The sequence below is a fragment of the Balaenoptera physalus genome (genome assembly GCF_965194825.1).
Source record: "Balaenoptera physalus genome assembly, chromosome: 3".
Lineage (NCBI taxonomy): Eukaryota > Metazoa > Chordata > Mammalia > Artiodactyla > Balaenopteridae > Balaenoptera > Balaenoptera physalus.
Window position 1 is genome coordinate 65,218,083 of NC_138890.1, and position 17,070 is coordinate 65,235,152.

General features: G+C 36.4%; 1 protein-coding gene across 2 annotated transcripts in view; it reads right to left on the minus strand.

Moving 5' to 3' along the window:
* DDX46 (DEAD-box helicase 46) overlaps positions 1–17,070 on the minus strand; it is a 55,635-nt gene that overhangs the window by 1,151 nt on the left and 37,414 nt on the right. The window contains exons 16-22 of one of the 2 annotated variants that reach the window (XM_082454712.1): positions 15,398–15,591; positions 13,628–13,765; positions 13,164–13,313; positions 10,161–10,334; positions 7,770–7,988; positions 7,231–7,375; positions 809–882 (exon numbers count right to left, since the gene is read on the minus strand). In XM_082454712.1, the coding sequence (XP_082310838.1) occupies positions 809–882; positions 7,231–7,375; positions 7,770–7,988; positions 10,161–10,334; positions 13,164–13,313; positions 13,628–13,765; positions 15,398–15,591 (1,094 nt within the window). Of the gene's footprint in view, positions 1–808; positions 883–7,230; positions 7,376–7,769; positions 7,989–10,157; positions 10,335–13,163; positions 13,314–13,627; positions 13,766–15,397; positions 15,592–17,070 lie in introns of both variants that reach the window. The other variant, XM_082454711.1, reaches the window with a different exon arrangement.

Genomic DNA, 17,070 nt, shown 5'->3' on the forward strand with positions numbered 1-17,070 from the left:
CTTAGAGAAAGGATAAAGTTTCCTTTCAAAGGGTCCTCATCCCAATGTACACATTGTAGGGAGAGTTTACAGGGATGTGTCTGCTTCCTTTGGAAAGGTGGTCTATAAAAGGCCGCTTTATCCAAAAATTAAGTCCTCATCTAAGTTTAAAAACACTCAAAACACCTAAGTTTAAAAACACTGGCAAAAATGTAGAGAAACTGGAATTTTCATACACTGCTGAAGGTAATGTAAACTGGTATAACTACTCTGCTAAACTACACATACCCTATAACTAGCAATTCTACTCCAAGGTATATACTCAAGAAAAAAATATACTAATGTGTACCAAAGAGACATGGAAGAATGTTCATAGAAGCATTATTTATAAAAACCAAAAACTAAAATGACCTCAAAGTCTAAAACATAAATTAACTGTGGTATATTCACATGCTTAAATACTATACTATTTAATACTATTGATTTCCTCAAAGTAATGTTGAGTGAAAGAAATCAGATATAAAAGAGTACACAGCATTTGATTCCACTTATATGGAGTTCAAAAATAGGCGAAACTAATCTGCAATGTTGAAAGTCAGAATAATGTTACATTTGGGGGCAATGAATAGTGACAAGGAGGGGCATGAGCAGGGCTTCTGGGATACTGGTGATGTTCTGTATTTCTTCAACTGGGTAGTGATCACATCAGTGTGCTTATTTTGTGAAAATTCATCAAACTATATGTATATCATTTGTTTACTTTTCTTATTTACATTATAGTTCAATAAAACATTTATTAAATAAATAAGTCCTTGAGATTTTCACTCACCAGCCGGATCAGTTCTTCTTTTATAAGCCTGGTGATTTCTGCCTTTGCTTTCTGCACAGCCAGTTCATTGGCACCTGGTGAGTGAGTGGAGAACATTATTTGTATTACTAGAATTATGCTGGATGTTTATCTACTTCATAGAGATCAGTAGGTGACTTTCAGCAACATTGTACTACTTGCCAAGATAGTCTTTCAATACCTGGTGGAACATCATCTACATTGTATCATGGCTGCTTATTATTATGATTACTTTTAGAGTTTCAAATGTAGCCAGTGAGGTTAGTGTTAAGAGTGTTAAGGTTAGTGAGGTACTAGTGTTACAAGTTCTTGTTATGTTGGTATGCAAAGAAAAGATAATTCGCTATTTGTCCAGAAGAGAAGAAAAAGTAAAAGGAAAATATAACTTCCTCGGTTCATTTATTTAGCAAATATTTATTGGATGTTTATTGTGCTCTTTAAAGTCAGCAAATGTTTTGGAAAAGTGTCACCTGAGCAAAGTCTTAAAAGATGAATGGAGGACTAGCCAAGTTGGAGGAGGAGAGATGACATGAAAAGTATTTTACAAAGGGAATCATGTGTGTAATGGTACAGATTAAGAAAGTCATGCTTAACTACTGAAAAGTAAGAGAAGTACAGCATGGTTGAAAAATTTTTTAAAGTGTGTGAAAGAACACAGCAAGATAGCCCAAGTAGATGAGGTAGGCTGGAAACATTTGTATAGTTATAAATTCAAGAAACATTAAGCACCCACCATGTATGCTATACTATAAGAGATTCATTATACAAAGTACTCATTCATCTCTTTATGATCTTGTAGGCTACTAGAAAAACAAACTTGTAAAGATATTACAGCAAGATGAGTAGGTAGTAAGTAGTCTACCAGAGCAACTTTTATTTTATTTTTTAATAAAATTTTATTTATTTATTTTTCGCTGCATTGGGTCTTCATTGCTGCACGCAGGCTTTCTCTAGCTGTGGCAAGCGGGGGCTACTCTTTGTTGCAGTGCGCAGGCTTCTCATTGTGGTGGCTTCTCCTGTTGCAGAGCACAGGCTCTAGGTGCGCGGGCTTCAGTAGTTGTGGCACGCGGGCTCAGTAGTTGTGGCTCGCGGGCTCTAGAGTGCAGGCTCGGTAGTTGTCGCACATGGGCTTAGTTGCTCTACAGCATGTGGGATCTTCCCAGACCAGGTCTCGAACCCGTGTCCCCTGCACTGGCAGGCGGAGTCTTAACCACTGCGCCACCAGGGAAGTCCCCAGAGCAACTTTTAAGTATCACTTCTTCCAAGAATCGTTCCCTAACTTCTCCAGGTGGGGTTAAGTGTTTTCTCCCTCAGGGCTCTCACAGGATTGTGTTCATACCATCATTAAAGCACTTTTTTTTTTTTTTTGGCCACACGTGTGGCATGCGGAATCTTAGTTCCCTGAGAAGGAATTGAACCCCTGCCCCCAGCAGTGGAAGTGTGGAGTCTTAACCACTGGACTGCCAGGGAAGTCCCTGAAAGCACATTTTTAAGGCAGAATGGACAAGACGTTTTTTTCTGACTAGATGTGAACAGTGAAGAAGAGGAACAAAGATGCTAAGAGTTGAGTACCAAGTAAAGAAAATAACAGGTAATAAAGGAGATATTGAATCCAAGAGGAAGAACAGGTGCTACTATTAGCAGTGATAGTGGATGAAATTCGATTCTGAGACCGTTGTGGCTGAGGTGCTCAGGGGACACCAAGTTGGAAATTTCAGTAAGGCCAATGGAAACAAGGAGCAGAAGTACAGGAGAGATGGAGATTAGAGAGCCATCAAGGGTAAGTGTGGAGGGATTTGAAGCCAGGGGACAATGCCAGGAAGTAGGTACATCTAGAGAGGTAACACGGTGCACACCTATAAAAGGAATAGAGCTGGACCAAAGAAGTAGACTAGAGATTAAGGACTAGGAGTGAAATGTCAAAGAATAAAAGAAGAACTGGGGTTGTAGAGAACTATGTTTTTATCATTAAAAAAAAAAAAATTTTTTTTTTTTTTGGTTGCCCCACATGGCATGTGGAACTTCCCCGACCAGAGATCGAACCCATGTCCCCTGCAGTAGAAGCTCGAAGTCTTAACCACTGAACCACCGGGGAAGTCCTGTTTTTATCATTTTATATAAGAAAATCAAATAAGGAAAACAATTCACAAGAAATGGGAAAATTTCCCCCCGTATTAGATATGCTAACTTTTTCAAACCCATAGAGAGGAGAGGAGAGGAAAGGAGGAAGGGAGGAGTGGGAGGGAGAAGAGGAAAAGAAACGGGAGGGGGGAGGGGAGGAGGAGGAAGTGGAGAAAGAAGAGGAGGAGAAGAAGGAGGAAGAAAAAGAAACAGTTTAACAACAGGAAGGAAAGGGCCATGAGTATGGCTGTGAAGTCATAGCAACATATCTAATTTAAGTCCTACACCTCGACCAGCCACTGACCACAACATTTTAAAGCTGTGGGTGCTGGAAGGGAAGAGAGGTGGATGAATGTGAAGCCAAGGGTATAATCAAGAGCCAAGCCAGAATGAAAATTATTAAAAAAATGAAATTCAGGAGGAAAATATGCTACTTGGCATGAGTTGATGTGTAGCCTGTTGACATTCTCTGCTGTTTTAAAAAGAAGGAAAATGATACTCCCACCCAGCTCCAAGTGAAGAGCAATTTTCCTGCGTTAGTTAGAGCCTGACCATTTGGACCAGTTTAAATTTTTGACTGACACAGCTTCTTTAGGTAATAGGTTACATATGTTTATAAGCTGTCATGAAAAAGTGGCATTTCCTTTCATTGGTCCCAAAACAACTCTGGCTGCTTTTAAGGGATTCTCCACTAGTAAAAACAGAGGGTCACAAAACAGGCTATAAATTATACAGGCTGGCTAGGCACGTACGTCCTTCCTGTTCTCCTTCGCACTGCCGGGAGCTGCTGAGCCACACAGAGCCTCTAAGGAGCCAGGCAGTGGGGTCCCTCCAATTACAGAACTAGAAACAGATGACACTAGGCTCCTTCCAACACCTGTTTTCATCCTATTAGTGTTCAGTTGATTTGGTTGGAGTTTCAAAAACTAAAAGATCCTTTAAATCTAATCATCTATGAAAATTCTCAAAGCTTTACGTCATTTTAATTACCAATCTCCAGCTCTTATTTAGCATATTTATGTCGCCAGAATTCTCAAGATTCATTTCTGACAAGGTTATCTTTTTACTGGGGGAGAAAAACCTTGCTTAGATTATAAAAATTAGATGTTACTTCCTAAGTACAAGTTGACAGTGGAAAGAAGCGCCCAGAACCATTTTAGGTGGATAGAAAAGTCAGCAGAAGCTGTGGGCTTCTCATTTCACTTCACTTGGCAGTACAGGAGATGTGTTCTGATAAAGTTATATACAAATTAAACCTGGCATACATTAATTATACTACACTAAAGTATAATTACCTTTAAATTAATAAATTATATATGGGATCCTTTTTCAAAGCAAACAATCATCTCTGATTTACCTCTTTAAAAGGCAGTCATTTAAAATACTGGTTTTGAAATCTTAGAGGTAGTCAGAATAAACTACAGTTATGTTATTGCAAAAAAAAATAATAAGAATAAAATACAATACTAGTTTTGCTTAAATGACACCTATGACATTCAAGCTGAATATACAAGGATGACTCCATGTTTACCAAAGGTTTTATCATCAGATTCTACTGAATGACATCCTGTATGGCCTAATGAACACAGTAGTAAGAGAAAGCTGTCCAGTTCCAAGTGCAGAAAGATGTCAGTGTAATTTTCTCTCCTTGAACGCTGAGGTGCCAGCAACCCACATTTTACCTCACAATAAGGAACAGTGTCACATGATTCAGAAACACACTGAGTCACTGGCAGAGCAAAAGTCTTTCAGGATACATAAAAGGGTGCCATTTAAAAACCTGATTTGAAATAGATATGATCCAGGTTCTCAAAGTCACAATCACAAATAAAAAAAATACGACTTGCCTAGTTCTGGACCCACATTCTTTGCACACCATTTAACATATGTATGAATCTTACTGTACTGTAAAGGTAGAATTTCAATAATATGGAAAACATAAAGGCTATATCTGAGTTTTACCTTTGCCACAATTCATCATTATTCATTTTAAAAAGTCCAAAAGTGAGAGTGATATCAGTGAAAACGGCACAGGAGGGAACTTCCAAAGCCTGTCCCTCCACAAAAGCAGTGAATAAACTTGCAAAAACTGTTAAAATCAATTTTATCAGAACTCAGAAACTAATAAAAACCTTACATCAACCAGGCAAACCCTTATTAAAGGAGAAAAAAACAAAAACAAAAACCCAGCTCAATCCTGGTAACAAAACTTTTCTGTTTTTTAACTTACTCTGATCCTATCAAGCATTTTGACCAGGAAACAACTTCTACTTAGGGTAAATGGGATGCACACTGCATGTGCATTTTTCTTCTTGTAGTCTTTATGTTAAGAAGTCACACAAAAACAATTTGAGGTCACCAGTTAAAAGTAAAGTAAATAGGCACAGTACTAACTTACTTTCACATCTGTGAAATTCTCTTTGTTTTGCCCAGGAAAGAATCAAACCCTAAAAATAAGTCCTCATATATATTTAAATCATTTTTAGTTTATATTTATTTCAGTAAAGAACTTACCTACAGTTATAAAGTCTTCACAACAATCAAAGGAATGCCAAAATATAACAAGAAAATACTAACTACTGATAAACCTTATTTACAATATACTTTCAGTTTATACTTCCATTGATCTTTCCAGCAACAAACTTTAAGAGCTGAGCTAGCCAATTCAGTAGCCATCAGCTACGTGGCTATTTAGATTTAAGTTAATAAAAATTAAATTAAATTTAAAATTTCTTGGTCACACTGGCCATATTTCAAGTGCTCCATAGCCATCAGAGTTTTTATTGGACAGTGCGGCTTTAGAGAGATCACATGGATATGCCTGTCAAATAATATTTTGTGTGCAGAACAGAAGTGGCTCTAGAGCATGATCAGATGCATTATTCAGAAAATTTATCAAGTGCCTACCATGTGTCAGACACTGGGAATACAGCAGATGATAAAGTCACTGCATTCACAGAGCTCTAGTAGGGGAGACAGAAACAAGTAAAAATATACTATAATTTCTATGTAATGAGTACTGTGAAGAAAAACAAAGCAAGTAAAGAGCTACAGAGTGGTGAAATGAGATCAAGTAAGGCTTCCTTGTTAGAAGTGATGTGTATAACTCGAAGGACTAGACTGGTGTTTAAGATTATACAAGGTGTGGGAGAGCTCCTTTGCAGCCAACTAAGCCATTTAAGCAGTAGGTATGCAGACTCTGGATTTACATGACACACGGAGTAAAACCTCTTCACAGCTCCAACACCAGTGTTCAAAAAATATTTAGTTCATTAAATAGAAGAAATGGATCTGTGGCTGGTTTATGCTTAAAAATCTATTATAAAAATGTTCAAATTAAATATAAATGAAGGGAGACAAATTATCTACCATGCAGTAGATAACAAAGTAGGAAAAAAATCAAACTGGAAACTGTCTTTTGAATTCATTCATGAATGTATAAAATAAGGTTTAAAAACACACTTGATCACTCTTAGATAACGCATTACTTATACCCTTTGAGGGACTTCCTTGGTGGCGCAGTGGTTAAGAATCCGCCTGCCAATGCAGGGGACACGGGTTCGAGCCCTGGTCCAGGAAGATCCCACATGCCGCGGAGCAACTAAGCCCGTGCGCCACAACTACTGAGGCCTGTGCTCTACAACCCGCGTGCCGCAACTACTGAAGCCCACGCGCCTAGAGCCCATGCTCCACAACAAGAGAAGCCACCGCAATGAGAAGCCTGCACACCGCAACAAAGAGTAGCCCCCGATGGCCACAACTAGAGAGAGCCCGAGCACAGCAACGAAGACCCAACTCAGCCAAAAATAAAAAAGTAAATATACCCTGTGAGTTATGGTATTAATTGTCCTATTCTATTTTTTAAAAAGGTATGTATGAACTTTTAGGCATAAAATCAGAGGCAATATTTGCTTGGATAAACAAGCATTAAGTGGACTATTATATATAGTTGATTTACTTTCTAACCTAAACTTTGGCCTGAACGTTCTACTTACTGGAAGCATAAACAGACCAGTCCCGAAAATACACGTTTTCTTATAGAGTGATTTTCAATTTGACCAAATCGTCAAAACTGAAAGAGTCCCAAACACAGATCATTCACCTCTATATATGTACTAAACTTCTAAATAAAGACCACAATGATAGATGAAACTATTTTTTTTCTTATAGGTGTTCCTCATTTTCAGTCCTCTCTAGAACTGACCTCATATTCTTTCTGTGTCTATTACATCTATATCAACTGTGATCTAACTCAAGATTGAAACAGAACGAACAGTACATACTTTCAATTGCCAAGTAAATTTTCCGCTCTCCTTCCTTGGGTTCTTTGCCAGGTGGGAAGTATGTTCCTCTGATTGTAATTGCAGCTTCAGAATATTCACTGATTCTCTGCAGAGCTTCCTTAGAGGTAACTTTCCACCTAGCAGTCTATGAAATAAAGAGTGGGGGGACAATTATACTCCAATAAAGATGTTAAAAAAATAAATAAATAAATAAAATAAAATAAAATAAAAAAGAGTACGGGGAAAAATCACTTTACAGCAGAATAAAGAAACCTGATGTACTGACAAAGAATAGGTTAACTAAATCATATTATGGTCAATATTAAGATTATAATTAACACCTACATCATAAATTCATTTAGATTCTAATGTAACTAGAACATAATCATAAAAATGGAATTTCTAGTGTTGTCTCCCCATCTAGATAAAAAGTAAAGCAGCCATTTAAATGTTCATGGGTTTTAAACAAGGCATTTTCGCTCCTAAAAAAGGAGTTTCTACTCTACAATAAAAAAAAAAAGTTTAAATCTGTTACTTGCCTGTGGGAAGTCATTGATCTCTAATTCTTCTTCATATCTCTTAAAAGATTCATTCTGTCCACCATCCTGTCTCTCCTCTTCTTGTTTCTCCAAAGGCACATAATTAAGCTTGGCATTGATCTTTTCAGCAAGTTGCTCTGCAATGGTTTTTGCAGAGACAGTGGGAGCCAGGATGGTGCCACCTCTGAGAATTGCATTGGTGGCCTGCTGCATCACATCCTGCAGTTAAAGAAGACCTACAGTCAAATCTCAAATGAGGGCAGAGACAAGACCAAAGATCCCACCACAAAGTATTCTCTGGAAAGCCACTAACTAAAAGCATCTTTCTAATGTAGAGTGCTACCCATAAGTGCAATTTAACAGCATATATTTATAACAGACAGTTTAATATATCTCCCTTACTTGATGAGAAAACAAGAATATTCAATTCTACATTAAAAATTCTACTGAATCTTAGATAATTAGGTAACTCTTGATATCAAATATAGTATAATATTTCTAAAATCATTTACATACTTTGTGGCTACTAGTAGTTTCCTCTGAATCAGAATCTTTGCCCACTACCACCACTGAGCTCTTCCTCCCTCCGCGGACCAACCCAACATTCTATAAATTACAGTAAATGACTTTACTCAACACATTTTTTTAAATTTGAACTTAATTTTACTATGTGCCTAATGCAGAGATAATTCTTCTGTGGGTAATACACGACTCACAGCTCAAGCTCTTCCAACAACAGCGAAAAGTTAGAGCCATTTGCTTTCACAATAAAGAGTTATTAGTAGCAATAATCCAAGACAATATTAGGTGAGGTGCTGTGTCCGTTGTCAGAAGAGGCACAGGCTTGAGTGTAGTAAACACTTCATAGTAACTCACTGGCTAAATAAAACAGATGCAGAGACCCAAGGCTCTAAGCCTTGATTGTGGCTGCCTCACTGGGTCAGCCCACTGGCCTCTAGCTTGGTCATCCCACTTGGACAATATCGACCTGAACCTATACAGGCTACTGGACACAGGGCCCTGCAGGTCCCCAAACTCTCAAAATCTTAAAAATGCTGTCAAAATTAACAAATTGTTCTTTAGGAATGCTATGAAAATTTAACCTTAGTTAAAAATTAAGTTAACCAAAATGCTGGAGAGGGTGTGGAGAAAAGGGAACCCTCCTACACTGTTGGTGCGAATGTAAACTGGTGCAGCAACTATGGAGAACAGTATGGAGGTTCCTCAAAAAACTAAAAGTAGAGTTGCCATATGATCCAGCAATCCCACTCCTGGGAATATATCTGGACAAAACTATAATTCAAAAAGATACATGCACCCTTATGTTCATAGCAGCACTATTTACAATAGCCAAGACATGGAAACAACCAAAATGTCCAGGAATGGATAAAGAAGATATGGTATGTGTATACAAACACACACACACACGTACATATATGTACATATATACATACACACAATGGAATACTACTCAGCCATAAAAAAGAATGAAATAATGCCATTTGCAGCAACATGATGAACCTAGAGATTATCATACTAAGCAAAGTAAGTCAGGAAGAGAAAGACAAATACCATATGATATTACTTATATGTGGAATCTAAAATATGACACAAATGAACCTATCTACAAAACAGAAACAGACTCAGACATAGAGAACAGACTTGTTTGTGGTTGCCAAGGGGGAGGGGGGTGGGGGAGGGATGGATTGGGAGTTTGAGATTAGCAGATGCAAACTATTATATAGAGAATGGGTAAAGAAGGTCCTATTGTATAGCAGAGGGAACTATATTCAATATCCTGTAATAAACCATAATGGAAAAGAGTAAGAATATATATATATGTACAACTGAATCACTTTGCTGTACAGCAAAAACTATCACAACACTATAAATCAACTATATTTCAAAAAAAAAAAAAATTAAGTTAACCAAAAAACTCCCAAGAGAAACAAGGCAAGTGAAATATTTAACACATTTTCCCACTGTCTAAACCCATGTTAGTTTCAGTTATGTAACTGGATATTCGTACTTCCAAGGTATTGTTTGTGTGCCCAATAACCCACCTAATATAAACAGAAAAGAAAGAAAAGAGAGTTATTTCTTTAGGATTTTGGTAAGATCAATCAGAATACTACTTTATAAAATTATCCATGGTTAACATGCTTAACAGTTAGGCCTTCCAGAATAGGCATTAAGACCTCAGTTAACCACACTAGAGAAATCACCCAAATATAATAATTGAAGAATTCTGTATTGAGAATAATGTTAAATGCTTACTACCTCAATGTCTAAAATAACTTCTTGTTCACTTGTGCTGACATAATTCCTGAAAAGCATTTAAATCAAAGAACTTACAAGAAGTACTAAGACTTGGAACAAATTACTTAATACCTGAGACTCAATGCCCAAATTCTTCTGAGCATTGATTCTAAGAGCCAATCTCTTTGCAATTTCTAACTTCTCAGCATTTCCTGCAGTTGGAGCAGGAACACTAGATGTTCCAGGAGCAGCCATATCCTTCACTCTCTTCTTTGAATTAAACATGCTTTCAATTTGCTCATCAATCTAAACAAGAAGAAAAAGGATTAGTAAAAATCTAATTAAAAATACCAATTTATAGAGGGAGAAGAGGAGGGGAAGGGGAAAGGAAAGGGAGGAGAGGGGAGAGAGGGAGGGAGGAAGGAAGGAAAGAAAGAAACAGATACAAGGCTGCAAGAACCACTTCAGCAGACTCCTGAGTGGTACAGATACATCCCAATTCAGTAAATGAAGAACATGTGCTGTCAAGACAGAGCAGACAACTTGATGCAGCTGAGTTGCTCCAGGGCCACGGCCTTAAGGCCACATTACATACACTGCAATGAAAGAGGCTGGACGAAGGGCAATAACTCAAGACCAGTGGACATCTAAAAATACAGTCAGTGGTTCCCAGGGGAAATGCTGCAACAGGGTTCCTAAAATTCTTCCCAACTCCAAAAATGCAATTGGATTTACCAAAAAACTGGGTAAGAGAATCAGGAAAAAAAGCCTTTATTGTTTTTTTCCTTCAAGGAAGGAAAGAAATGAAGGTTGGTTTCCCCATCAAAGCAAGAGCAATGCTGAAAATTAGGCTAATATTTTAAATCTCAAATGAGGAGCAAGCTTTTTTCAGGGTTTAAAATTAATTAGGTTAATTTAGAAAGACCTTTTACTGAAATGGAAACAGACAACTTATCTTCTTTTTAAAATATTTGTTATCTAATAAGGGGTTTGAGTTACCAACTACTTTTAAACTAACATTTAATTAACGCTTTTAAATTAAACAGCATACATGGCGTTAAAATCCAAAACAAATGCATAAATCAGGAATGGGGAAGGTATATGGAGCTAGTTGACAGGGGTAACTTTACTTTTAACTTTATTCACTTTAGTATTGCTCTATTTTTTTACAAAACTTATATAATATTTTAACAAGAAGGAAAAAAATCAACATATTTCATTATGAGATTTTTAAAAAATGTTTAAGTAACATAAAAAAACTGAGGTGGTTTTAAAAACAAAGCCACATATTATTTAATACTCTTCCCTCCAAGAGGTGGAGCCTCTCCTTAAATGTGGGCTGGACTTAGTGACTTGTTTCTAACAGACAAAAAAAAGTGGAAAAGCCAGTATGTAACCTCAGAGAATAGTCATAAAAGGTACTAAGGCTTTCCTCTTTGCTCTCTCTTGGATCACTCATTCTGGGGCAGCCAGCTGCCATGCTGTAAGGACACAAATGCAAAGTGAAGAACAGAGGCATCCTACCAACATTAAAGTGACTAAGCCATCTTGGAAGAAGATGGTCCTGCATCAGTGAAGCCTTCAGATAACTGCAACCTGGGACAACAGCTTGACTGCAACCTCATGAGACCCTAAGTAAGAACTACTTGGCTAAACTGCTCCTGATTTCCTAACCCTCAGGAATCATGAGATAATAAATGTTTATTGTTTTAACCTACTAAGTTTTGGATTGATTTGTTACATGGTAACAAATAACTAAAATATTGACTTAATTGAATTTTAAGCCAGTATGGTATGCTAGTAAGAAATGGCCTAGAGTTAATAGGAGACCTTGGTTCTGGTCCTGGCTGTGCTTAACAGCCAGTGTGGTCATTTCCTGAAATGACAAGAGCAGATTGAATTCCTGATTTCCTAAATTGTGTTCTGAGCTAAGGTTTAACCGGGTATGTTTCAAGAACAAAAAAAAAGTTCTATGATCAAATATCAAATATGTTGGAAGATTTCTGGGTCAAATAAAGTTAAATAAGATTATTTTATTAATGACTTTTCACATCCTTTGATAGGATACCACTAATAGTGGTATATATTAGGCAGATTTTCCAAAATTATTTTATAATGAAAACATCTAAAGCTCAAGCTCCTGGGATTAGGGCTCCAAAGAATACTCTGTGAAACCCTTAACTTGCTGAGTCCTCAGGGTCCCTTTTCACTGGGTTACAAATAATTCCGTAAGCTAAGAACATGGGCTTTGAAGTAAGAACAGAACGGGTATAGATCCCAGCTCCTCCCCATAACAGCCATGCAAATCTGAAAAGGTTATTATTTTTTCTAAGCCTCGGTCTCAATTATAAAATGGGAATACTCTGAGTATCCACTCATCTGGCTATTGTGAGGAAGTAAATGAAATAATCCCTGTAAAGCCCTTTGCACAGGACATGGCACTTAGTAGCACTCAATAAATGTTGACTATTATTATTAATAAGGATGTTGTATAACAATTAAATTGTAAAAGATTAAAAAACAATATTAGTACCAATGATGTTAAAGATACAAGGAGCCAGGCACTCTTATATAACACTACTGTGAGTGCACACTGGTACTCACCTTGCAGGGGAACAATCTGACAACGTTTTAAGACCAAATTAGATATACCCTTTGGCCTAGCAAATTCCATTTATACATTCATCCTCAAGACTTAATGCGACGAATATGCAAGGTTTAATGTTCAAGAATGAGCGACGAAGTAAAGTATATTCCAAATAAAGAATATATGGAAACAAACATGTTTGTTTCCATATATTCAAAAATAGGGATTTGATTCATTAAACTGTGGAACATCCATATAATGAAATATGTAACCAAAGAATAGCATAAGAGTGAATTTACTAAAAGGGAAGATTTCAACATAGGACTATTGTAAAGAAGATTATAAAGCAGTATGATCTCATTTTTATGAAAATACAGATACACAGGCATATGTGAATACGTCTGTATACATAGAAAAAAACTGAGAAGGGTACATAACGAAAAGTTTCCAGTAACTTGCTAACTAAACAAGCCTATGGTAAAACCTCCAGTACAAAAGGAATAACTGCTTCAACTGGTAAGAATAAGGCTTAGAACAACAATACTTACATCAACTGCAGCATCCTCATCATCTGAATCTTGAAGACCAAGAGCAGCTTTTTGTAACTTCTTTCTCTCATTTGCCAAAGCTTGTTCTGTTTCATCAAACTTGAATCCCTTACCAGAGAACCCACTACTCTTTTTAATTATTTTCCCTTCCTTTCAAGGAAAAACAAGAAAGTTAATTTCATAATAAAAAACTTTAATGTTCAGGAATTTATGGCAATTAAATATTTTTCAAGGCGGTGTATGACAATGTAACAAAAACATTTCATCTAGCATGTGAGAAAAAAGAACTCTATGTAGACTACAAAAAATACTAAGTTGAAGCAAAAGGGAGCATTTTGTTTTCACTCCTTTCCCTTCCTCTCTAAAGAGATAAATGAAAATAATCCTATCAAGATTTACAGGTATTAAATATTCAAGATTTAGAACACAATGACTTGCATAAAAATGAGAGTTAAAAAACTCACAGCTTTCTGTTGATCTTTGAAATCACTCCAAAGTTTCTCTAGATCAGGTGGCACTGCAGTCCCTGACAATTCAAGGGCTTTAATTATGTCACCAGCATACCGAGCCTGATCTTCTGTGATGAAAGTATAGGCGTAGCCCTAGTGAATGATGAAAAAGTGGTACTATTAAACACTAACAAGATGAATCCTCCTTAGATCACAAATAAGATAAAATCGGAGTCACCTAATATACCCTCTTTAAGATGACTCCATTACTAAAGAATTTCAAAGACCACAAAAGAGTCCTACTAAATTCTTTAATGGTTGAAAGTGAAATACCTAAGTTTAATATTTAAAAATAAGCAAAACCAGAAAATTTCTAATCTCTTTATGCATAAAGGGAAATACATGTGATTTTTACATAAATGCACAACTCCACTGTCATAAGTATTAACTTTAATATATCTTATTTCTCCCTTTTTGCTTGCATTCCTTCCCTTCCTCCACTACCTACTGCACCTCTCTACCCCAGCTAACCTGTATTAACGTCCTAGAATACAGCTTCCCATATTTTTTAAAGACCAATTAAAAGATATAAAAACATACACACATGTATATCTGGTATGTTTTTAACATATACAAAAATGAAGTCAGCTACATCACTTCCCTGGGATTCTCTAAAGCCTAAGGATGCAGGTGTCCCCAGCAGCTCTTTGGTTCAGGCAAGAGAAAGACTGGAGTTGTAAGTAGAGGAACAGCAAACTAAAATTAGATTGCCATCTTCACAAAAAGCTCTACCCTACCAGTGAACTGCTATAAATTTTAAAACATGATTTAATATTTTATTTCAGGAGTACCTAGTTACCAGATTTGACCCATGGCCTACTTTTATATGACCCATGAACTAAAAGTGGTATTACATTTTTTAGGGTTGTGTATATATATATACACACACACACACACACACGATGTGACAGAGACTGTGTGTGGCCCAAAAAGGCTACAATTTTAACTACCTGGCCCTTTACACAAGAAGTTTCCCAAATCCACAGAATAACTCAGGTTAAAAGAATAAATGCCATCACTACTTATTAGCTATGTAAATTTGGCAAGTAACAATGTCAGTGTGCCTCAACTTTTCTCATCTGTTAAAAGGGGTAATATTATCCACCTCAAAAGGAATTTGTGAGAATAAAATGAGAGGATATATGTAAAGCACTCAGAACAGTGGTGGGCATTTAATAAATACTCCATAAATATAACCTATTAATATTATTATTGCTTCAGTATGTAGAAATGTCCATGGTTGTAATATCAAATGTATCACCATCAGTGCTTCCAACAATGGAATATTCTGCTGCCTTCAAAAAGAATGAGTTAGAACTATATACTTAACAGAATACAGATAAGTCAAAAAAGCAAATAATATTCATGTGTATGGGGGGGTGAGAACAGGGGTGATAGGTGTGGGCTGAGTGTATTTCATGATCCCTTATTTTAAAAAAAGCAATGAAAGATCTTGAACTATATGCATGTATGTGTATACAGAAATTTTTAGGTGGGGAAAAATACCTTTTGGGGACACAAATGGTTAACACTTTCTGCCTACAGAGAACAGCACTTAAGACATGTATATGTATATAAATGATGAACATCAACTATTCCCCATACTCTGATGATGAAGGATTTTCAGAATGTCCCCATAACTCCTATTATCTCCTCTTTATAATCATAAAGAAACACTTGTATTTTAACATAATAGAAATCAACTTTAAAAGCAATTATTTTTACTTTGTTGCCTGCTCTTCCAGTCCGTCCTGCTCTGTGCACATAATCCTCATAATGGTTGGGGCAGCTATAATTTACTACAAGAATCAGATGTTTCACATCTAGGCCTCGGGCAGCAACAGATGTAGCAACAAGAAGTTTGCAGGTCCCATTCTTAAAATCATTTATGATGCTATCTCTGTCATATTGATCAATGCCTGCAAGTAAATTAAAGAGTTGTAAAACCACATACTCAAATTAAATTTTCCATTTCCTCTGACATTCAGACAAAGAAGTTAAACACGGGGTAAAGAACAAATCCAACTTATATTGACCACATGTCCAACAACTACCATATAGAAAGTAAAAGACTTGGCGGTGGGGGGGGGGGGTTGGTGAGGAGTGATAAATTAGGAGTTTGGGATTAAAATATACACACTACTATATATAAAATAGATAACCAACAAGGATCTACAGTATAGCATAGGAAACTATACTCAACATCTTATAATAACCTATAATTGAAAAGAAACTAAAAGAGAATAGATATAATATATAACTGAATCATTTTGCTGTGCACCTGAAACACAACACTGTAAATCAACTACATTTCAATAAAAAATTAAAAAAAAAAAAAAAAGACTAAGGAATTTTAATGGCAAGATCAAAAGTTACTGCTATTTACGAATTCCAAATCTGCCCTGTTTTGCCCCCTTTCTTATATATAAGGCTTATCACTCCAGAAGCCCAACCTCAGAATCACTAACCTATATCTCTTATGGGGGCAAATGGGAAAAAGGCAGGTACATTCAGCCTATATTGACAGGATTCAGATCTTTCTAATTCTCTCATAGGTTATTTAGAGCCTTGCTACTCACAGTTTTGTCCCAAGGACCAGGAGCAGCATCACATGAGAGCTTGTTAGAAATGCAGAATCTCAGATCCTACCCCAAACTACTGAGTCAGATTCTGCATTTTAACAAGATCCATAGGTGATTACATATGCACATTAAAGTTTATGGTGCACTGCTTAAAAAGTACCCAACTGGATCTCTCTTAAAATTTGTTACTCAAAGAGCCTCAGGATGAGTGACAAAGCAGAGCATAAAATACCAAAATGTTCTTTTACAAAATGTCCAAGCCACAAATATACTTTATGATGGGGTACCTGGGAATCTCTAGTAATCAGAGAAGGGAATGGGATAAATTCTCAAACCTTGAAATTCATTTTTGCAGCAAGAGATATTCTAACATTCCGTATAAAACCTGTGTTTAACATATACAGAACATTTAGCATCAAAATATTTATCAATATTAATTTATATTACCTAAAGTTTTAAATGTACTCTTCAAAGATTGAATTATGGAAAATATTTGGATCTTATCTCAAGGAAACTAGGATCCAACACTGTACCCAAAAACCTCATAAGAAAAATTAGTGGAATCAGTAACAATATACATTAAGTTTATAATTTTAAAATACCACAACTTTTACTGTAGACTGAGGTATCCTGACACATGTGCAGTAGAGTTAGTAGTTAATGGCAGCAACCATTAACCCTCTTCCTTTTTAACATGACCTCAATTTTGTTATCCACCCAACACATGGTCACATATATCAAACCAGAGATGAGCCTAATTCTCAGTCTCAGGAGGTGAGTAATGATTAGTGTAAACTAGCCCTTCTCAAACTTTCT